We start from the raw sequence: 26,034 nt of genomic DNA, 5'->3' as shown, positions 1-26,034 counted from the left end.
GGAAGTTACTTGGTGACCTCACTGCTTCTGGTGCCACACAAAAAGCACCCAGTACACTGTATAGTGGTTGGCATTAAGAAAGACATCCAGCTACAGAAACCATGCCAAAGCAGACTGCATAGCTTGGTGCAGTCTTCTAACTTGCCAGTTACTGTCAACCTGTCCAACCAATGCCAGCATGGAAAACAGCTGTAAAATGATGATGATGCACAAGGCCAACAATTTTGCAGGGGTGAGATTAATTTATTACATTGACCTCAATACTTAGACTTGTACTTTATTGACCCTGAAAGGATGACAGGTAAAGCTGATTTCATTTGGATTTGAAATCATAGAATGTATGAGTTGGAAGAAATGCTGATAAGCATTTTATTCAATCTACTACTGTTTCTAAATTAGAAATAAGGCTTGAGGGGAATAAGACAAACCAACCCCAGTACTTGACTGGTACTTTATTTTCATGATCTTAGAAGGATGAAAGGCAAAGTTGACCTCAGCAGAATTTTAAGTTAGAATGTGAACAACCAGAAGAAATACTGCAAAGCATTTTAGCTTGACATTAAAATGATTCTGCCAACCAACCGCCATCCATTATCCATTAATTATACAGAATTGATGAGAAATCAGAAATGTGGTTAGAAAGAAATATATATTTCATAATATAAAAATATAAATAGATTCATTAAAATAAAAGAACACATTTGACCCTACACTAATGCAAGGATAAAGATTTTTGGAAATTATCCATCATTTTTTTACAAGAACAACAATAATTTCTTGCATTGGCAAGAAGCCACAAATGTGTAGGTCAAAGGGTATAGTCAGTTCAAGTGATCCCAGTTCATGCCTGGTATTTTATAGAACACAGCTATGAATGACAAAGTCGTTTATGGCTTTTGAAAGATATTAAAATCTGGCACCCTACAATTTTTGCCACTCCACTGTCTTGATTTTTCATATTGCTACAAGGTTACAAATTTGTGGGGCACACAGATAATAGAACTGACCTGGTACATAATCTATCAACTGATGGGACAAAAAGCAAATGTTAAATTTCAAACTTAGAAAATCTTTTGGTCTGATGCTTCTGTTTTCTTTTCACTACACTGCAATGAAAGTAATTCAGGATTTTAATAATATTTTTTTAAAAAGCTAAGAAGTCTCAAAATATTATGAGAGAAGGAAAAGATGTTCATGTCTTTTCCAAGGGGAATAGTTGTTTAGGTGAAATGTAATAGTTTCAACTGGGAATTGAAACCACATTACAGTATCAACCAAAAACATACCTTTTGCTATACAGTGAGTGCAACAATACTAACACTTTCTATATTACTACAGTACCTTAAGAGTATTACATAACAAAATCAAATATGCTGCTCTAATTTTAGATCTATTGTAACAGCATTAGTTTGATGTAAAAGTATATCTAATTTGCTGCATTTGCTGACTTAAAAGACAGCCTTTCTGAAGAAAAAGGATTCCATATATTATACAGCATATAGTGCATCCATATTAGGCATGGGTATTTGAAAGCTGAAGATAAGAGGCTTATAAATAAGGGTTTGGTGTTAATTGCAAATACATTCCAATCATTTTATTAATATTACTTATAAAATAAAGGTTAAAATTATCTCAAATTTACAATAACACTATTAAAACCATAAATCAATGATTTCAGTATATTAACTAAAAATAGAAGGAAGCTGGAAATACCCCTTTGCAATTCCTTCCTTAGCATATATAATTCAAACTGGATATATAACCAATACTACATTCTTATGTTTCAACAGTACAGGTCAGTCCTGATTGACCAAACCAATGATCAAAAGCATTCCATCAATGAACAGCTAATCAATTATTTTTTGAAGCCAATATGGTGCAATCTGAGGAAGATTTGGCTACTATTTCTAAAAGATAAGTGGCAGCACAATGACTCCCTCATTGGTTTGGATAAGAATCGTTAGGTACACAGATAGAGCCAGTTGCATATGAGATGAAAAGAAAAATTCAAAGAAAACAGGAAAAGAAAGAAATTGATGTAATATATATATCTGTTGCCATCTACTTTGATGTCTCCCTGGGTTGTAACTTTTGACATTCTTTTATCTCCAATTCATAAGGAAACACATTTCATTAAATGGCCATCATTCACTTTGTTCTTGTTCTTATTCAGCCCTAGGTCATTCCTGATTAAGCAGATCTATGATCCACTGTGTTGCAACCATTGAATAGCCCTAGTTTTCTCTTAGACATTGCTTATCTTAGTCATTCTAGATTAAACTGATTTATAATCCAAAGCTATTCAAATAAAAATTCACTCATAAACATTGACTTTTAAAATGTTATGTCATCTTTTCTATTATTAACTAATTTGAGGGAGATTCGGCTGCTCTTTCTCTTAGGAAGTGTAATCTCACAGGGTACCTTCATTTGTCTGTACCACTTATTTATTTTCCAACAGCATTAATCACATTACTTTTATTATTTAACATGTATCCACTTTTAATCTAGGAACATATCCAAAACAAAGAGAGAGGAGTGAACAAAGTGATCATGGAATACTAAAAGCACAAAGTTCCACCAAGCCAGAAATATTGCAAGGTCCACAGACAGGTAAGTAGATCCATTCAGTTGTAATATGATATCCAAGAGATAAGAGACTAGTCAGAAGACGGTAAAAATGATGGGAAGATGGTAGCCCAAAAAGTTGAGTTCCAAATGGAAGAGAAGAATGCAATCAAGAGAGGAATGGAAGTACATTGTGAGCAGTGCTATATAAGGATATCTAGCTGACAGTGATGACAACTATAAAGGTCCACAGAATATCTCAATTTTCCTATCTTATCAGATGGTTTTACAAATATTTCAGTTTCTGTATGACAATTTCATGTTATATTATTAGATAGCCAACGAAATAAAATTTGATAATACTTGACAGAAATATGCCAAAGTTTCAGAAGTGACTATATACAATTCTAATAATATACAAGACTCTAAATTTGTAACAAAATAATATAGGTAACTGAATCAACCCTAGAGTATATCTAGTACATATTTTTTCTACCCAGTATGATTTTTAACTCAGAACCTAAATATGGTATGGCATATTAAACCAGATACTCTACCATTTCTGTCACGCCATTTTTTTTTTTATTTCTTCAAATGCATTTTGGCATTTAACTGACCAATTCCACTTTACTTCCTTTCTTAAGTCATTTAATGGAACTCTTAATTTGTGCATGTTAGGAATGTAGTTTTGGCAGTAGTTTGCCAGCTCAAGAAATGCTTGTAACGTTGGTATATTTGTTGGAGCAGGCATATTCTTTATTGCATCTGCCCTCAACGGGTCAGGCTGTCAACCATTTTCATTAATTATTTGCCCTAAGTACTTAATTTGAGGCAAAAAGAATTTGCATTTTTCTCGACTCAAAGTGAAGCCGTACTCTTTAATTTTCTTGAACACAGCTTTTATATACCCCACATGCAGTTCATGCAAATCACTCTTAATCAATGTATCATCCAAATAAGGGATTGCAAATTCTCAATCAGATAACATAGTGCCCATGATTTGCTGAAATACTGCCGGTGCAACCTTTAATCCAAAAGATAACCAGGTATGTCTGTACAATCCTCTGTGTGTATTTATTGTTAGATACTTTGAGCATTTGTCATTTGCTTCAATCTGTAAATAAGTATCAGATCCAATTTTGAGAAAATTTTTCCACCATTTAATTTTGCAAAAATGTCCTCTGGAGTCAGGAGTGGATGGTGGCATGTCTTTAAGCAATCGTTCAATTCCATAGAGAAATTGGCACACTGCCTAATCTTATTATCTTTCTTTTTAATGCATTCCGTGGGCGCTTGCCTACTTAGAGTAATCCACTCTTTTCCAGTCTGTCCAAATCTTCATTTACGATTTCAATTGCCATGAACAGCACTTTTCTGTTAGATTTAAATACAGGCACAGTGTTTTCACTTACTTGAAAGCAGGCTTCAGTCTTTTTGCATAGAGCTAAGTCTTCCAATAGTACTTGAGGAAACATCTTTTTCAATTTTCTCTTCAATTCCTCAGATGATTTAATTTTAACGGGACAACCATTTATGTTTTTGCAGTAAAGACTTATAGGGAAGTGCCATAAGTCAAATAACTCCAACCAATATGTACCATATAGATTGATTGTCTTCTCCACAACGAATATTTTTGCTGCATATGTTTCTCCTTGAAGTGTGATATTTGTACATATTTCACCCATGCAATGGTGATGGTGCCACACAAAAAGCACTGGTGATGGTGCCACACAAAAAGCACTGGTGATGGTGCCACATATAAAGCACTGGTGATGGTGCCACACAAAAAGCACTGGTGATGGTGCCACACAAAAAGCCCTGCCAATGGTGCCACGTAAAAAGTACTGGCAATGGTACCACAGAAAAATCACCCACTACACTTAGTAAAATGATTGGTGTTAGGAACAACATCCAGCTGTAGAAACTATACCAAAACAAACAATGGAACTTGGAGCAGCTCCTGGTCTTGCTAGCTCCTGTCAAACTGTCCAACCCATGCCAGTATCAAAAACAGACATTAAATGATGATGACGATGACCTCTCTGCTTTCTCAAAATACCACCCACAGCATGATACAAAACAAAGAGGACAGCTACTAAATGATCATTTGACCTGCTATAAATATCAGCTAAATCTCCCTCAAACCACAATCTACAACTTATTAGACCTATCATCAGCCATCGTATGACTACTACAGTTAACACCTGTTTTCTTAAAGCAAATCTACCAAATGACAACTCACCAGATGTGAAGAAGCCTTCTATAAAAAAAAATGCAGAGTGACTCAATAGCTTGTGACAAAGTATAGAAATGTGGAAACATAAGATATTTTTAATTCTATATTTTCAAACTGTTATTAGATCAAACTGCACAAAAACTTTCCAATACAATTGCTAGATTTCTATAAGGTTTCTCAGAATTTCTGATTTATGCCAAGTATTAATTATATTTCTCCATTCTAATTCTGACAAAAATAAATGTAATTAGCCTGTCTGAATTAATAAGTACGAACTTTGTGAGGCGTTAGGTAAAGTAATTAACAGAGTAAGCTTTTTTTTGTTTCTTTTTGTAACATCAATTGAGCTATTTTTTTTATATTAGTACATCATCATCATTATCATCACCTTTTTAACAACCACTTTTCTATGCTTGCATGGGTCAGACAATGTTTACTGATGTAGATTTTTAGAAGATGGATGCTTTTCTTACTGCCAACCCTTACTTGTTTCCAAGCAAGGTAGTATTTCCCCGTTGTCAGACATGTTTTTGCAGAATATTGGAAATCATGTGATGTCAAGAGAGAAAGACATAAACATAGACACACACACACACACATTAAATGATGATGATGTGACAATGATGATATGTCTATATCTATATATATATAAATGTGTTTTTTAGTGTTTACAAATAACACAGAAAAAAAAAAAAAATAGTTACCAGGGTAGCAAAAATTTACACAAGTAACAAGGATGTAACAGCCAACTTATAAAGGTAGAAACTCCAGGTTTAGGTGAAATGTTTTTGAATAATATAGATAAATAAATAAATGAAGTTTAACCCATGCTGGCATGGGTTAGACAGTTTGACTGGAACTGGTAAGCTGGAGAGCTGCATCAGGTTCTAATCTGATTTGGCATGATTTCTACAGCTGGATGCCCTCCCTAATTCCAACCACTCCAAGAGTGTAGAGCCTTTTACATGTCACCGGCATGGGTGCCTTCTACACATCACCAGTACAGGTGCTTTTTGTGTATCACCAGCATGGGTATCTTTTATGTGTCACTGGCATGGGTGCCTTTTATGTGTCACCGGCATGGGTATTTTTACGTGTCACCGGCAAAGTTCCACACAGCTTTCATCTAACAAATCTGCTCAAGGCTTTGGTCAACCCAGAGCTATGGAAGACAATTGCTAAAGGTGCTACGCAGTGAGACCAAATCTGAAACCATGTGGGAAGCAAGCTTCTTAACCACACAGCCATGCCTGCCTCCATATATATTTTCTTTTATTCTTTTATTTGTTTCAGTCATTGGACTGCAACCATGCTGAAGCACCACCTTTAGTTGAATAAATCAACTCCAGGACTTATTCTTTGTAAGCCTAGTACTTATTCTATCAGTCTATTTTTGCCAAACCGCTAAGTTACGGGGACGTACACACACCAACATCAGTTGTCAAGCGATGGTGGTAGGACAAACACATATATATATATATATATATATAAGACGGGCTTCTTTCAGTTTCCCTCTACCAAATCCACTCACAAGGCTTTGGTTGGCACAAGGCTATAGAAGACACCAGCCCAAGATGCCACACAGTGGGAGTGAACCCAGAACCATGTGGTTGGTAAGTAAGTTACTTACCACACAGCCACTCCTGCGCCTATATCATCATCATCGTTTAACGTCCGCTTTCCATGCTAGCATGGGTTGGACGATTTGACTGAGGACTGGTGAAACCGGATGGCAACACCAGGCTCCAGTCTGATTTGGCAGAGTTTCTACAGCTGGATGCCCTTCCTAACGCCAACCACTCAGAGAGTGTAGTGGGTGCTTTTACGTGTCACCCGCACGAAAACGGCCACGCTCGAAATGGTGTCTTTTATGTGCCACCCGCACAAGCCAGTCCAGGGGCACTGGCAACGATCTCGCTCGAAAATCCTACAGGAGCCAGTCAGGCGGTACTGGCAACGGCCACGCTCAAAATGGTGCATCTCATGTGCCACCCGCACAAGAACCAGTCCAGGGGCACTGGCAACGATCTTACTTGGCTTGCCGGGTCTTCTCACGCACAGCCCATTTCCAAAGGTCTCGGTCCGTAGTCATCGCCTCGGTGAGGCCCAATGTACGAAGGTCTTGCCTCACCACCTCAGCCCAGGTCTTCCTGGGCCTACCTCTTCCACGGGTTCCCTCAACTGTTAGGGTGTGGCACTTTTTCACGCAGCTATCCTCCTCCATTCTCACCACATGTCCATACCAGCGCAATCGTCTCTCTTGCACGCCACAACTGATGCTTCTAATGTTCAGCTTTTCTCTCAAGATACTTACACTCATATATATATATATATATATATATATATATATATATATATATATATATATATAAGCTTAAAATATAACAAATGCATCACATTATTAATATGAAATATTCTAATTCATTTATCATTTTAGAATTATGATGGGTTGGATATATATATATATATGACAGGTAGACAGACAAATTACATCACAAGTAGAATAAGCAAACAAGAAGCTTAATTCTACAAGACATTAATGAAAATACCCTTATGGTATCTGAAAAATCATTTTCATTGTAGCAGCTGACTTCCATGACCATGTCAGAAGAAAACCAGATGAGATTTATAAATGCGCATGGAGACACTATGGCCATAGCATAAGGCATGAAGAGAAAACAAGTTTCTTAGAGATCTGTGACATAAATGACCTTACCTTGTACAATACAAGTGAAGCAATTTACAGGACATTAACAAATCTTGTGGGATTGAACTAAATTGACTTTACAATAAGCCAAAGAAATAGACAGAAACAACAAATTCAAAGATTGTATCTTCAATTGGCTGAGAACAATGGAAAAAGATGAGCTAATGTCATGAGATGAGAGACATATGGATTATTCTACACTACATTAGGAGATTGTTACATGGATAGACAGAGATGGACTAAAGAGTGCTGAGAATAGATAAACACTGTGCTGCTAAAGGAAACACATTGATGAGATATCAGTATAAAAGGAATAGAAGACATGAAGAACTTCTGATGAATTAGTGATGAACTAGATAGATAGAGATCATGTAGAAGATAACCATTTATGCTGTTAAAGTTTGTTTTACTTTAACTAACCAGGAACATATATATAAAAAATAAAACAATGTACCACTAGTTACTGCAAGTTACATAGTCAAAAATTAAAGCCAAATAGATCAGCTCAGTTAGCTTCAATTAACAATTATTCAGTTGCTTGACCTTCTAGAAACAATGGCTAAATCCTCTTTAAATTAAAAGGACACATTATATGGTGTTAGTCCTAGATGCAATATGTTTGAGAGAAAGGCAAGATGACCTTGGTTTGATTATCTTTCATAAATCTGTTTGACAATTGAAATAGTCCCACAGTGTTTTGTAACTTATCCACTATCTTTCATTACCTGACACTTACAACTGAGAAGACTTGGTTATCTTTTTTTTTTTTCGTTTTATAGTTGGATGCCATTCCTGTCACCAACCAACTACTTTACAGCATGGACTGTGTATTTTATTATGCCACTGTCACTAAAGAGGTTTCTGACAAGACAGAAGAGTATTGGCGACACAATGGTTACTTTTTTCTCTCTATTTTTCAGACTATTAACATTATCTTTCATGTGATTGTATTTTACTTTATGTTTCAATGTATCAATCACTCTGTCAACTTAATGTGAGTCCCATGAAGGGAATAATACTACTGCTATTTAGCCATCTGCACACATAAATAGGGTGACTAAGATTGAATGAATTGAAATTAAGTGTAAGACATAAATACAAAAGATGTAATACTTAAATTATTAAACATTTAACAGTTCAAATAAACTTATTCTTTATCTGACAATAACCAAAAACAGAAAAATTATTAATGATTGAGAAAGTGAGGACAAATAACTAAATTTAATTAACATGGGTTTTCTAGAATATAAGGATATGCAGAGAAGAAAGCTAACTTTAATTATAACAAATATATAAGTGAATCAAAAACTATTATATCAAAATTATTAAGAAGGATAAAGAAGGTTTTTATAACTAACCACACAAACAATATAGGTAAGAAACATTTAATTTTATTGACAGTTATTGGTCCAAAAGATGTAACATCTAATCTGTAAATTTATATCACCTTCTCTATCCTTTATGAATTGAAAAATTTCAAACGTTGGAACATTTTTGGTTGACACAATAATAGACAGATTAATTTGTAGTTTGTCATCTGCCAAAGCTCAACATATGCTTCTCAAAAAATGTGTTTTAGATTTGAGATAAAAGATATTTCACTAGAGTGCAAAAATAGTTAAAAATTGCCAGAAAAAAAAAATCAAAAGAAAAGTGTTTCATTGAATCTGAAAGTACTTCTAGCAGTATGGCACATCAAAAAATGTTTTGTGTCAAAGAGTGGGGTGATTTAATCAATGCAGAGAAGTGTTTTTACAAAAAGGCAAAAACAAAAAGAGAAAATAACAGTAGATGTCATATGTATAAACATATATTGGTCATATATCCAAAATATCTTTAGAAAACATCAATAAAAGATTTCCACTCAAAACCAAAATAATGGTTGAAAAAGGAAAATGTACACCAAAACTTTTGTAAAGTGTAGCCAAGTGATACCTGTCGAAGTCTTACATATGAATAATGTTTGCTAGTTAACTAATCGCTAAGACTGACATATTACATCTGAATGATAAAAGAAATGATTAACCTGATTGTGGAAAAAGATGTACTTAAAATTATGTGTATGTGTGTATAAAGTGGAAATTCATATAATTTAAGGGACAAACACAAAGAATATTACATGATCCCTCAAATTCATTAGGACTAAATTTGTTATGTTCAACAAGGAAAAATCTCTGCTGAAGTTGCATATGGGAAGAGCAACAAGATGGTGATAAGGTATATACACACCAATAGGAGACAAAGATATATACAGAGGAAGTAATCTTAGAAGATCCTGCATTCACAAAAGGTGATGTTGAACTGAAGCTTAGAAAATATTCTTTACTGATGACCCAGCCAACTTATGACAGCATAAAAAAAACAGACATTAAATCAACAATGATGATCACAATATTGACAATACCAAAGCATGGAGTTCTTCAATATTTACAATTCTTAGCAATATGAATTTCATCCACTAGCAGACAGCCTGTTGCAGGCTGAGAAGAGTAATAATAAAAAAAATAATAATAACTACCATTTACAATCACATCCAAGCCACCAGCCAAATATATCTATTATGCACTCCACTGAATATAGGCGTTTAAAGGCATTTTTATAACGACTATTTTCTTTGAGTAACTTGTGTCTATATATATGCATCGTGTACTATTGCTGTTGAGGTCAGTAGTCCAGTGGATGTGAATATTTCAAATAGAATCAGTGAGAAAAGTAGCATTTCTGAACAAGTGCTTTGTTTTGTTTTTTGTTATTTTTTCTTACCAAAATAGAAATACCTCTTAACACTGTAATTATTGGAACATTAAGTTTTATCACTAAAAGTCCAAGCAATAATCTTGATTTTTTTTTTTTTTATACAAAGAAAAAGACCATCCAACAAATTCAGTCAATAAGCAGAACAATATTAATATGCAAGACTTTCTGAAGTTTAGCAAGTAACTCTGTATTTACTGTTACTGATTTTTAAATCCCAATGATGGAGCTTCGTTCTTTTTTGTTTTTTTTTTATTTTAACTTCTGGATACTAAAACTGCCTATCCACTGCAATCCTGTTAGAAATAATAGCCAAATGTCCTTCAAATCACAACACACTGTCTTAAAAAAATAAAAAACGGCATTAATCCTAGATACACTTAGAAAGGACAAACATGCAACATCTGTGGGCATAGTGATGAACTAAGGTTAATTAACAACAACAATCATCAGTCTCAATTTCAATTTCTTAAACATTATTTCAAGCACCCTGAATACACACAAAAATAATATTTCTAATGTTATATTAGACATTTAGTACTCAGATGAGTTAACAGAATGCCTAAGTAATGCGAAACTGACCCTTTGGTCTTAAAGGCAAAGTATGACTGACCAATACAATGTAGTTTGGGAGTTTGCTTTGCAACCATGTTCAGTCCCCTTGCACAGCACCTTAGGTAAATAACTCAAGTAGAGCAATGTTCTGAGAGCAAAATTGAGTAAACAGAATCTGTGGAAATCTTCATATATATGTTTATGTATACTGATATAAATTAGTGTAATAAGCAAAAATATCTTTTAGTTATGTCCCATTCACCAACAGGTGGACAGTCACTTGAAAAAATAAGTACCAGACTAAGTGCTATACGAGTTGAAGGCACTGCCTAATTATATTCACGGTCCAAAGACTGAAACCAGCTAAAAATAACATTCCCAATAGTGGAATACTTGCCCAGAAGTTAAAAAAGGTTAAAACATGTCATGGAAAACAAATGACTATTAAATGTTCTGGTAAAGCTATTATTTTTAAACTCTCTTAATTTTACTAATTTTCAAAAGAAATAACTACATGAGTGATAATTATCATAATTTATAGTTTAAAATATCCTGATGAATAATTGCTTGGCAATCTCATGCAATTGTCATAAACAAATCAAGTTTCTGGATTTTTATTCAAAAATGGGAAAAAAGATTTACAACTAAAGAATTTAACCAATTAATTATTAAACAATCAATCCACATTTTGATCTATGCACTGAAGATATATTGCAAAAGGGTTTCATCATCATCGTTTAACGTACGTTTTGCATGCTGGCATGGGTTAGATGGTTTGACTGGGGACTGGCAAGCCAGTGGGTGGCGCCAGGCTCCAATCTGATCTGGCAAGGTTTCTACAGCTGGATGCCCTTCCTAATGCCAACCAATCCGAGAGTGTAGAATAAAAGAAACACAAACAATTCAAAAATATTAGAGTTCTTAGTAATGGACCTCAGGAAATATTTTGGCAATAAGTAAGGATAAAATAGATTTTGTTTGGGTTTTCAAAGTGATGAGTATACTATGTGATGAGCAGTGGTGGATGTTGTTACGCTCCAAGTCAGCTCAATGAATAAATGCAGGGTTAAAGATATTACAGTAGTGACCACTAGGTTTTATTTTTAAGTGCATACAGGACAACATATCTACTTTAAGTTTTCAGCTGGTGGGATGTGATTTGAGAGATTTGGCTGTTCTTTCAAGCAGATTCCTCTACCTCATAGTGATGCTGCATAAGATCAAAGAACCAGTTGTTACTGAACTCCAAATCAACCTAATGATCGAAGACATTCCAGCCATGATCATCCTATCGTTTTGGGAAGGAACAGGATTATATCATCTTATATCATTCCATTTTTCAAGATAGTAAGGTGTGATTAGAAAGACGTGTTGCTTTTAATTCTAGCCATGAAATTCCAGTATAAAACTAAGACAATACAACAAAATATCACTGAGATAGCACGATTCTATACAGTGTTGCGCTATGAGAAGCCCTTTCTCAGAAAGTTATATTGGAGGAAGAACTGTAGCGGAAGACAAAAATACAATGGGAATAATGATAACAATAAACCTTTCTACTATAGGCACAAGGCCTGAAATTTTGGGGGAGGTGTAAGTCAATCACATTGACCCCAGTAGTTAACTGGTACTTAATTTATCAACCCTGAAAAGATGAAAGGCAAAGTTGACCTCGGTGGAATTTGAACTCAGTGCGGGTGGCACATGAGATGCACCATTTTGAGCGTGGCCGTTGCCAGTACCGCCTGACTGGCTCCTGTAGGATTTTCGAGCGAGATCGTTGCCAGTGCCCCTGGACTGGCTTGTGCGGGTGGCACATAAAAGACACCATTTCGAGCGTGGCCGTTTTCGTGCGGGTGACACGTAAAAGCACCCACTACACTCTCTGAGTGGTTGGCGTTAGGAAGGGCATCCAGCTGTAGAAACTCTGCCAAATCAGACTGGAGCCTGGTGTTGCCATCCGGTTTCACCAGTCCTCAGTCAAATCGTCCAACCCATGCTAGCATGGAAAGCGGACGTTAAACGATGATGATGATGATGATGATGAATGTAAAGACGGACGAAATGCTACTAAGTATTTTGCCTAGCATGCTAATGATTCTGCCAACTCACCACCTTATAATGATAATAATGATAATAAATAATAATGATGATATAATAATAATTAATTTTGTTCTGTGTCATGTTGAAAACAGCAGTTTTTGAATGACTGGAAGTAACCAAATAGAAATGAGGTTTCCTTCAAATAAGAGCAACAAAGGAGATAATGCATGTGTGTGTTGTCTTACTCAGCATTGTGAACCCATTATATATGAGCTAGTATATCTGAGTGTGTAGTCAAGACATGAGCATGCAAATATGCAGTGTGTGTGTGTGTGTGTGTGTGTGTGTGTGTGTGTGTGTGTATACAGACATATATGACAGCACCCTCTATCTATTGCCCTCTTTGTTTACAGTGTATTTGTTCATTCCTTTGATTTTTTTAACTCAACGAAGCAATATGTTTTTATTATCATTGATTATTATTTTTAATGCAAGTTAAGTAAAAATTGCAATCTACTATTTAACTTATTCCATCCTTAGCTATGATATTTAATTAATTAACCCTAATGAATTTTCATCTGTTAGTATTTTTAACCAAGTTTTCTTTCTTGCCAGTCATACCAAAATAAAATCAGATTTCTTTTAAGAAATTCCATTGTCTCATGTGGATATGCCTAATAGAAGCTCCTAAGAGACAACCTGCTGAAAGCTACTAAGCAAACTTGTGGTTGGGGTAAACTCCTAACCAGAGTGAAGGTGACATGGTTTTGAAACAGTGAGAGACAAAGCCACAAAAGTAAAGAAATAGGCTTGGCAGCAGAGAGTAATAACAAGTAGCTAGAAGAAAAGCTAGGCTTCAGGTGTACTTATCAAGGAGAGAAACAGAAAGTAAAAAATTTGCACATGTTCTGTGACATAAGAGCAGTGATGTGAGGTAGTCTGGATCAAGACAGTGTGCTAGAAGAAATAAAGATGGTGTTGGGAAGAAGTGTATATGAAAGGACAGCATTTAATAACCTCTTGTAATAAGCATGGAAGTGCTACAATAGGAAGTAGTTAAATGTGTAGAACACATAGGAAGAATAGAGTCTGGTCCAAATAGACCTAACAGACCAGCAATACAAATTGATAATAGTAAGATTGATTAGACAATTAAAGATATGAAAACTGGGAAGTCTGCTGGTCAATCAGTCTGTGATGATTAAAATCTTTGGTAGGGTAGGGCACTCTATTAATCACCTGCATAGTCAATAAAGTGGTCAAGAAAAGTGTTATATCCAATGATTGATGTAGCATCAACTGCTACAAGTGTGGAGGAAATGCAGAGCATATAAAAAAATTGCAGAGGCATCAAGTTGACTGACTAAATTCTGAAAGTTACAGAGTCATAGTGTAACTGATCAGGAACAAAATTAGTCTAGATGACATGCAGTTTCACTTTATACTAGAAAGAGGTACCACATTCCTAGTGAATCAACTACAGAAGTATTTAGCTTGGAGTAAATCATTGTACCTAGCATTTGTCAGTTGTAGCTAAAGAAGCTACAATTAGATGAATGGTTTGTGAAGGCTTTGCAAGTACAAGGGTGTTGTTAAGCCAAGTGAGAGTAATGAGAAAGTATAGCAATGAGTTTAGCATGAAGATAGGAGGCCAATAGGGGTTAGTTCTCAGCCCCCTTTTATTTATCATAATCCTTCAGGCTATAACAGAGGCATTTAAAGTGGCTGCCCATGGGAACTCCTATCTTACATCTGAATCTGTAATAGAATTAGAGAATTCCAGGCATGGAAGCAAAACCTAGAATCAAGAAGACTCATAGCAAACTTCACAAAAATAAATAGTATGTAGGGAAGAAGGCGAGACAGTGATGTCAATGAAATGGCTATGGTCAATATACAGGAAGAGAGCAGGTAAAAATTCCATTTAGTGCATTCAATGCAAATTATAGACTTACAGGAATTAGAGGCAGGCTAATGAGTTAGGTAGACTTTAATTGCAGCAGATGTCCAGGAGCTCTAAAAACTAAGAAGAGCACATATAAAACAAATTCTCTCAAATGTTTTGACGATTCCCTAGAAATAGATAATAGCTTCTACTATTTAGGTGATCTAATTACAGCCAGAATAAGATTGGGCTAAAAGTTCATGGGCCTATTACATATGCTGGTGACAAAGGGTGAAAGAGAAAGTGTATAATGTCTGCATGTGAGTTGTGATGTTGCATAATGATGAGACATGGACACAGAACACAGAGGATTCATGAAGGTAGAAAGAAATAAAGTGAGCATGCTTTGTTGGATATGTAGTGTCAGTGCACATGAATGACAGCGTACAAATTTGTCAAGAGAAAAGCTGTGTATAACAGGAATCAAATGTGCAAAAGACTGCACTGGTATTGATATGAGATGTGTATAAAAGACAACAGGTGTGCTCAAAGTGAATGTAACCTGTGGAAAAGGGCAACCCAAGATGAAGTGAAGAAAACTGGTCTCAAGATGTTGAACTTTACAGAGACGATGGGGACCACAATGAATGATACATGCAGTGTTGGAGAAGGCCTACCCAAATAAGAATGCATGGTGAAATGCCGTGCAAGGGATCAAGGATGAAAATGGAATAATTGATCAGCATTGCCAATACATTCACTTAAAAGGAACAAGCAGCATGCCACCAGCATGAGACAAGATATTCTGAGAGAACAAAATCCTTACATTTGATGATGGTACAGCAGCTAATCTGCATTCAGCACACAAAGCCACCTCAACAAACAAACCCAAAATGGTTACCACATTCTGTGCTTTGCATGCAACATAAGTTCTCTTCATAAATATTAGAAGTCTTTTACAACTGAGCAATAGGAGTAAAATTACCTACCACAGAATTTTTGCCACGTGCAATGAGCTAACATACATAACACTGGCAGAGACATAGCAGTCAGCAGACATATTAAACACAAAACATACTGAAATATGTTCTCTTCCATTCTGACATGATAGAACCCTTAAGACATAATAGCATTAGTACCTCTGTCACAGAAACTTTGACACACTGATGGTACATACACAACTGAACACAATTATTATGTACAACACACACACATACACAATAAATATATAAATACACACACACACTACCACCACCACCAGGTGCTTCAAGTTATGACAAAACTTCAAGAAAGCATGGGTAAGTTAAAATTAATATTATCCAATCTGGGCCAAAATACCAATACACTACTATTGAATTACTTCAAACATCCCAACTTCAAGTGGTCAGAAAGACAGATTTTTTTCAGGAATATCATAAGATTGTAGACAAGCATAGTCTCTACTTAATCTCACTGGCATAGAATAAATGGTCAGTTAACCAACTAGAGCTAACCACACAGGATCTTTGCTTCACAAGTAACACAGAAACCACCCACAATGTAAAAGCAATGTCTCCAATCTTCTCTGATCATCATATTGTAGATGTTTTGATGTGGTAATTTTGATGAAGTTTAAGGAAAATCAATTGAAAAAGAAATTTGTAAGACAAACTGGACTTAAGCCCTCTCCATGAAAAACAACGACAGAAAACTAGAAGAATCTTTACTGGAAATCCAAGCTATGTACATTGAAGATGTTCCATTGAGGAAGTTTAATGTTCAAAAAAATATCCTTTGAAATAGAAAAATTATTATGAGATGCTAAAAAAAAGTCTCCAATGTTTTAAGTAAACATATTATGGGAAAAGAAAGGAAACAGCTAAAAGCACTGTTCATAGATACTGAGAGTAAAATAAAACATTCTATGAAGAGATCAAAAAAAACCATCAGCTGGATAAACATAGAAGAAGCTGCTGTATCAACTGCCACAGGAAAAATGAGTGTAGGACTCAGTAGCTAGCCTTGATGGCTTACCACAATTCTTCTAAAGGCAAGCAAAGTGCCAGGCGAATTACTTTAGTTACTTTGCCAAAATTTACTGGAGAGTATCAAAATCCCCAAAACCTGAAGGCAGGCATATGTCCTATAAAAAGCAGAGCTGCTACAAAAACGTTCAGATCTACACCTCTGAAGGCATTGGAACAAATCATCAATGAGAAATTGATTATGTTCTTAAAGGAAAATAGTTTGTTGAATGATACCTTGCATGGTTTCTAGCAAGGCAGAAGAAGCTGCTTCACCCAGCTTCTGTAGCGTTAACAATGGATGTTGGGCGAGTTATTCAACCAATAAAATTTGGACATGGTGTACCTGGGCTTTGCAAAGGCTTTTGATAAAGCTTGATCACACACTTTATGACTTTAGTATAATCAAAATACTAGGAGAACAGCTAAATAAAATACAGAAGTCTGATTATTGCAGCTAACAGTGCCCACAGTACAAAATCAACTATTTGTTGCAGAATACCACGAGAAATGGCTAAATGGCCATTAATGTTTTTTATGGCTCAACTGAACTTTCAACACAGCCACTCTCAAAGCTATGCTGATGATGCAAAGATACCAGAAGGCAGCAAAAGTATTAAAAGCTTATAAAACCTCAACATTTCATATTGATGGACAGAAGAAAATATGAAATTTAATGCAACTTTCAAGTACTTCATTATTAGACATCGAAAACAGAACATGAATATACAGAGCAAGGAAAAGCAATACCAGAACTAGACACTATACAGGATCTGGATAATGTAATGAGTAGGTCCCAAGTGTTGAGATACCATGCTAGTCTTGCATGGAGCAGATGCTCAAGGTCACACTGCCATAAAGTAGCATACCAAAAACATCACAGACAGGAACCTTAATATTCTCATAGACTCTCCTTGTCAGCCTAGTGAGTACTGAGGATGCTCTTTCTATACATCTATTCATCTCAAGCTCCAGAGAACATGTTATGGTTGGGGAGTGCTCAAAACCTTGGTTCAAAACTTCCATCTTCCCCAGACTGATGGCCTAGTCAGAGCCTTGACAGGCCCTTATAAGACTTGATGAGGTGTTCCATTTTGAGTGAATTGTCACAGATACATCCTCTGCAAAGGCAGGCTCTGATGACTAGTTGTCATACTTTATACACATACAATATATATATATATATATTATATATATATATATTATATATATATATATATATATATATACACACACACACGTAGTATATTATTTATTTAGCTTGGTAGAATAAACAGATTAAAAAGAACTCATACAATGATTATATGTATTTTTACTTGCAGAAACTACAAAAGTAACTCGAAGGCCAAGAAGAAAACTATTTTGTAACTGCTGATAACAAATATACATACATACATTATATATATGTATATATATATATATATATATATACACACACACATACATACACACAACATATAAACATATACGCACGTGTATATGTACATACATATACATGAACGTTTATACAATTATACAAATGTATGTTTAAAATATACAGATTACACAAAAACATACATAGGTATACATACATAGACACATGATATATGTAGTACATATATATATATATATATATATACACATACATATGCATATATAAACTTGTATGCTTGTACAAATACACAGACAGCTGTTTATATATATAAGTGTTAAATAATACGTATGTATGCATATATACATATATATACAGATATATTATATGCACACATACACACACACACTTGTGTATGCGCGATCATCATTATCATTTCCTTTACATCCACTTTCCATACTCGTATGGGTCAGACAGAATTCGTTCAAGCAGATTTTCTACTGTAGGATGCCTTTCTTGTCACCAACCCATACCTTTTCCCAAAGAAACAAATTATTTCCCCCCCATGGCCTGACATATTTTCATGGAAGATTGACAACTGCCTTCTGTAATGGTAACGTTCATTTACAACAATCGTGCGATGTGAAGACAAGGACACACACACACACACGTGTGTGACGAGCTTCTTTCAGTTTCCGTCAATCAAATTCACTCACAAAACTCTAGTTCAGCTGGGGCAATAATAGAAGATTCTTGCCCAAGGTGCGACGCAGTGGGACTGAGACTGAAACCATGTGATTGAGACGCAAGCCTCTTAACATATTTACATCTATCCACCTATCTCTCTCTATATATATGTATGTATGTATGTATGTATGTATGTATGTATGTATGTATGTATGTATGTATGTATATATATATATATATATATATATATATATATATATATATAAACACATACATATATGTACATGTGTATATTTATATACGCTTGTAAATATATACATACAAGTTTATATGTATATACACACATATACACGCCGATACATGTATATAATTATACTCATTTACAGGTGTAAAAGAGGCAGACATATTCACATATTCATGAAAATATTTGTGTATACACACATACGTACGTACACACACACACACGTACACCCATTCGCTCACCAGCTACAGACCATGCTAGAGGACTGCTCTGATGTATATTGTTAATTACATCGACCCCAGTACATATTTTAAGTCTGGTACTTAATCGGTCATTGTTTTGGGCGAAAACCTGGTGCGTATAGTGAATGTGTGTATGTATATATATATATATATATATATATATATATATATATATATATATATATATATATATATATTCATTTCCCTGAACATATTCGTACAGACAAGACTTACAAAGTAATGCAGTATTTGTGTGTGTGTACATGTGAGCGTGCGTGCGTGCACATATGTGTCCGTATGTAGAAATATGTATATAAATAAATGTATAGACATTGAAGCATATGTATGTATATGTTATATATATATATATATATATAATATAAATAATATACATATATATGGTCTCTCTACAAATATATGTGCACATACATATATATATGTGCTCTCTACATATGTATGTGCAAGTGTGTATATGAATACATGTATATGTGCATATATTAATGTATAAATACGAGTGGAAATATGTGTATATACACACACACACCTTTATATGTATCTTTATGAATAATTTTTTTTAAAATCCAAGTTTCACGTAAATTAATCAGGCATTTTGTCATTGAAGCAATGAATGAATTGTCAAGTTTTTAAATGTGATATATACATATATATATATATACACACACACACACGCGTGTGTATGTATGTGTTGTATGCATATATCTATGTGCATGTAATCGATTAAAAGAATTATAATCACTCAGGAAGTATGTAGTCGTCTTCACATTGTTTCGGCCTGAGCTGCAAGATAATGTACCGACAACAACAACGACGGCGACACCAAACACAGAGTCGCGTATGATTATGCCTTAATATTTCTAGTATACAACACAAAGACATATTTGGTTCTTCCTAACCGTACGATAAATATGTGAAATATGTGTTACACGCGAAAACAAAAAGCATATACAACAATCTTTCTTCATTCTTAGTGTATGTTGCTATCGAGTATTTACAAATTAAACAGTTATGTTATGCTATGTATGGAGGAAAATCAAAGAAAGCGTACCTTCTCTCATTACAGGCTCGATTTTATAGCTAATTGCATTTGTATCCATTGTATCCACAATTAGTGACTTTTCTCAGTGAAATGTGTGCGTGAAAAAGCCAGCAAATGCAGGCCTATAAGAGTTACACGTTGCCAGCGACAAGACGTGAGGCTGAGTCACCAGATTGCCGCCATGTTACATACAAACAGACGACCACAGTGCTGCTGCTGCTAACACTTACACCGTCTCTCAATTGCTTACATTCTCTATTTACCCCCTCTCGCGCCTGTTTCTATCTCTTTCTATCTATCCGTCTTTTTCCTTTTTTTTTTCTTGCCTTCTCTTCTAAACTTCCTTTACTTTCTTTGAGAATTCTTCTTTCTTTATCTGGAGGAACTTGGAGAAGACGAGAATGAAAATATCGACACACAAGCATACACATCCACACAAATATAAAATTAATAGAGGCTATATACATACATATGTATGTATATATATTGTATACATATATATATATATATATATATATATATATATATATATATATATATATATATATTATACACATAAAAAATATGGTGTGCACACATACATATAGGTGTATGTATATGCATGAATGTATGTGTATATATTTGTGTGTATATATATATATATATATATATATATATGTGTGTGTGTGTGTATGTATATATTTATATATACACATACATGCATGCATATATATATATGTATGTATTGTGTATATATATATGATATATAAGTATATGTATATATATTATCAGTCATCATCAACAGCAGTAGTACCCTCATTTTAACATCCACTTAAGCCTTATTTAGTGAGAGAATACACTTATATATAATTTAATATATCTGTATATATCTTTGAGTGTGTGTGTGTAAATATATATATATATATATATATATATATATATATATATATATATATATATATATATATATATATATATATATACAGATATACATGTCTAAATGTACATATACCATTATCCCCATCATCATCATCATTATCATTTAACATTCACTTTTGTTTGCTTGCTTGGTTGGGTCTGACGGGATTTCTTGGGGCAAATTTTGCAGATGACTTTCCCGCCACCAAGCTTTCACTTGTTACAAAAAAGGTCTTATTTCCCCATAGCTAGACATATTTTCATGGGAGATTGGAAACAAACGTCATCACTTGTATGACGGTAGCACTTGTTTGTAACTTTCATTCATTATCAGGACAAAGAGTTGCAAACACACACACATGCATACATGCTCACACACCAGGAGATTGAGAAGCAAACTTCTTAAGGACCAGATAATCATGTCTGCATTTTAATATATGCATAAATATACGTTTCCACCAGGTTCAGTCACTGGACTGCAACCACGATGGAGCATTACTTATTCTATTGCTCTCTTTTGCCAAACCACTAAGTTATAGAGACATAAACAAGTCCCCTACTATAACAATGCCCTAGTCAGCAGCAGCTTCAAATATATCTTACAATCCTTCAATTAAAAATATGAAACCTAAAAATAGACCTAGGAAAACAACATATTACCCCTCTTCAATTTTGTTAAAGAATGTTAAAACTAACATTGGCTAGAAATTCCTGGCATTATTAGATGAGCATTTCTTAGTAAACCATTAATACAGAAAGATTTTTAATAGATACTCAATAAAAATGTCATACATCTGCTGCACAAATATGAAGGACATTATCTCTTGCAAGCCACACCAAGAGTCCACTCTCAGTTGTTGAGACTCTGAAGCTTACTCACTTGATCAGGTGTGTTTGATAAACTCAGTCGATTATAAGATCAGTCACAACAGTGCTACTAGATAATGTAATGAAAAAGAAAGATTATGTTGGCTAATATGAAAGCAATTTTGAAATACATTATGCAGACCACAAGTTTTCTTTCTGACACATTGACAAAAATAAAGCCACGAAGTTGGCTAGCCATATATGGAATCTGAAGACACACATACATACAGTCAAGTGAAAAATTGTGGAGAAATCTTTGCCATATGTAAATTGCTCATAGAAATGCAAGCTATGTGTAGCTGAAATATGGCACATACTTTTTAGATCTGTGAATTCCACACAATTCTAGATCTGAAATTTTCAGCAAATGCAAGCACATAGAAAAATTTCTTTTGTCAAACTGGAGGACACTTTCCTTTTCAGATTGAGTAACTGTCTTGTAGACTTTGGCCTCTTCACCATTGAATTATTCTATGCCAACAAGATCTTTTATATTTTTTACAGATAAAGGTGATACCTTTCTTTTCTTTCTTTTCTTTCTTTTCTTTCCTTTCATGTTTGTTTTATTCACCCTTTTGCCTTCTCATTCCACCTTTTGCATCAACCTTCTTGTTTTTTTCTTCTCATGACCCAGTAATCTAGTTTTCAAGTAGGACTAACCATGTGTAATGAGCCTAACTATGTGTACTGAATTACTGCGTCTCCATGTCATGAAACCATTAGTGGCACTTATTCCAATACTGTGTACATCAGATAATACTTATCTCTTACTGGATAGTATACATTTTTGTTGTTCCTACAATATTTATATGTATGTATGTATCTATATATATATATATCTATGTTTGCATGCATGTAGAAGGTACATGACTCAGTGGTTAGAGTGTCAGGCTCACAATCATGTGGTAAAATTCGATTCTTGGTCCAGGCTGTGTGCTGTGTTCTTGGGCAAGACACTTTATTTCACATTGCTCCAATTCACTCAGCTGTAGAAATGAGTTCTGATCTCACTGGTGTCAAGCTGTATCAGCCTTTGCCTTTCTTTGGATAACATCGGTGGTGTGGAGAGAGGAGGTTCGTATGCACAGGTGACTACTGGTCTTCCATAAACAACCTTGCTCAGACTTGTGCCTCAGGGGGTAACTTTCTAGGTGCAATCCTATGATCATTCATGACCAAAGGGGGTCTTTACCCCTTTACCCTTATGTATATATGTATGCATGTATGTATGTATGTATATATGTATGTATGTATGTATGGTTATGTATGTGTGTGTGTGTGTGTACATATACAGGGTATTCAAGCAAAGTTTGATGACTTTTTGCTTCTTTTTTTTACAGGAACAGCTTTATGTATTGGGGAATAGTCAACAGTATTGGAGAGCATAAAGATTGTAGTTAAAAAAGTTAACTGACATGAAGGACTGGAAGCTAACTGAATATTGGGAAAAAGTTACCTTTAGTATGATGATTCATGCTGGGTGTCAAAATGCCAACATCATGACTGCTGTTCACTGTTCTATGGACACTGTAAAGCAGTGGTTCCCAAAGTGACCAGTATTGCCTCCCTGAGGGTATGGAAAGTTCCAAGGAGGCATTGAAGAAAAGTGGGGCAATAATGGGGGTAGCGATTCATGTAAAAACAACAAAATAATGGGTTCATTAGGTTGAGTTTTATTTGTGAAATACAGTTGCTTTGAATTTGCTTCAGAAAGAGGTCTACGTTTGTGATGGTTAGTTGGGATGGGGGGTGCTAGGAATGTGGCTTGGGTGTCAAGGGGGCAGCAGCCTGAAACAGTTTAGGAACCACTGCTTTAAAGGCTATAATATGTGATAAAGACAACTACAATGGAGACTACAAAGCCATGGCAAGCAGAAGGGGACACAGCAGGCATTATGACTGTATCTGCATGCTGGAGTTCATCCCCACATCCTTGAAAAGGGCTTTTGGCTCAATTCAGAAGGCTGTTGGAGACCGTAGTCAATCTCTGGCTGAAGATGGTTGATATTGGAAGGCCATATATGTGACAGCAGGATTCAGCTCCTTGCCATACTTCCAAAAATAGTCAAAAGTGGTTGTTACGGAATTTCTCTGACTTCATCAGCCCCAATTTCTGGCCTCCTTATTCCCCTAATTGTAATCCCTTGGATTACTATGTGAGGAGCGCAGATGAGAAACACACCAACCACTCTGCCTACAACATCAAGGTCAAGTTGATGACCAAGATCAAGGAGGTGCTCTGGTATTTGGTGCAAGGCTGGCTGCCACTGATGATCCACTGAAACAATGAAATCACATGATGTAGTAGTACCATTCATCAGTGAAGTTGATCATTTCATCAGCTAATATAGTTGGTGTTTAATTAGTGTGCGTTGTTAACATAAGATGGTATCTTTGGAGGTTAACAGCAGTTTAAGGGCAATCTAAGCAACACATCAAATTTAAGTTGGCTGTGCTAATTGTTATTCATTATAAACACTGCTCCTGTTACTAATAGCTAATTTAGTAATATATGATTTTTCCAGTAAATGTCATATATAATCATGAACTTATTTACATTTTATAGCTTCAACTGACACAAAAACTTTATTGATGTTTTTCACAATACCTGGAAGATCATCTAATTCTTTTTTCAGCAGGTGTTACATGTAGTAATTACACAAAAGATCGATCTTAATCAACTTTACAAAAATTAATTTATTTTAAAACATTCAGTTTATCCTCTGTTCTGAGAGTTTTTCTTTAGTTTTGTTGATTCTTAGGTTTCCCCAAAACTTCCCCATGTGACATCATCATCATCATCATCATCATCATCATCATCATTGTTTTAATATTCAGTTTTCCATGCTTGCATGGATCAGAGTTTGTTGAGACAGATTTTTTATGGCTGGGTACTCTTCTTATTGCCAACCATCGTCCGTTTCCAAGCCAGGTAATATCGTCAGACATGTCTATGTAAAATATTGTAAATGAACAACACTGCACCTATCATACAATGTCAAGAAGACAAAGAAACACAGACATACATACAGTGAACCTCATAGACACAATGACAAATGACTGAAGCCTTTGGTATTATGTTGTGCTTGAGAGGAAGATCTATCAAGCCAAGTAAAATTGTTGTCATGGCAGATACTGGTGTCATGCAAATGGCACCCATGCTGGTGGCATGTAGAAGCCCCCCCCCCATTACACTCTTGGAGTGGTTAGTGTTAGGAAAGGCATCCAGCTGTAGAAACCATACCAAATCAGACTGGAGTTTGGTGTAGCCTTCCAGCTTGCCATCCCCAATCAAACCGTCCAGTCCATGCCAGCATGGACAATGGCCATTAAATGATGATGATGATGATGATGAGTACATGATGGGCTTCTTTCAGTTTCTGTCTACCAAATCCACGTATAAGTTTTTGGTTAGCCTAGGGCTATAGTAGAAGACACTTGCCTGAAGTGTCACACAGTGAAACTGAATGGAGAACCATGCAATTAGGAAGCAAACTTCTTAACTGCATAACCACACCTGCACCTAGCCAGGTCTGTGCACAAATAGAAAATAATATCAAACAACTATTCTAAATACAGAAAATGATATTAAATAACTATTCTATTTTGTATCAGTAGGTAGAAAAATATATAGGTATCTTTTCTCTTTACATCTACTGTTAAAATAAACCATTTTTTCCTATATATGATTCTTGATTAGTCACCCTAAAAATTTGATTTTATGAATCAAAGTAGATAATAGCAAAAGAAATTTTTCTCTTTACTGGAGACAATTTGTCTATTTCTGATGTTCTCTAATGTAAAAAGAAAAGTAGGGAGAGGGGGTGAGAACGGAGAGAGAGGAAGAGAGAAGGAGAGAGCAAAGAGAGAGAGAGCGTGTGCATTACATCTTTCAACAGTGGTGGGCTGGGAAGCTTGAGTATGATAAAGAGAATGAGGGG

At 35.1% G+C, this 26,034-nt stretch overlaps 1 protein-coding gene across 1 annotated transcript in view; it reads right to left on the bottom strand.

Moving 5' to 3' along the window:
• The window catches only part of LOC106877593 (cyclin-dependent kinase 14), a 172,568-nt gene extending 152,039 nt beyond the window's left edge, over positions 1 to 20,529 (bottom strand). The window contains exon 1 of the mRNA XM_014926538.3: positions 20,339 to 20,529. Coding sequence (XP_014782024.2) covers positions 20,339 to 20,387 — 49 coding nt within the window. The 5' untranslated portion in view covers positions 20,388 to 20,529. The remainder of the gene's footprint in view (positions 1 to 20,338) is intronic.
• Between the last annotated feature and the right edge of the window lie 5,505 nt (positions 20,530 to 26,034).

Source organism: Octopus bimaculoides, chromosome 1, assembly GCF_046866305.1.
Source record: "Octopus bimaculoides isolate indiv1 chromosome 1, ASM4686630v1, whole genome shotgun sequence".
In the NCBI taxonomy this organism is placed as follows: domain Eukaryota; kingdom Metazoa; phylum Mollusca; class Cephalopoda; order Octopoda; family Octopodidae; genus Octopus; species Octopus bimaculoides.
Note: the sequence above shows the minus strand (reverse complement) of the source record. Positions and strands in the feature narration are given on the sequence as shown.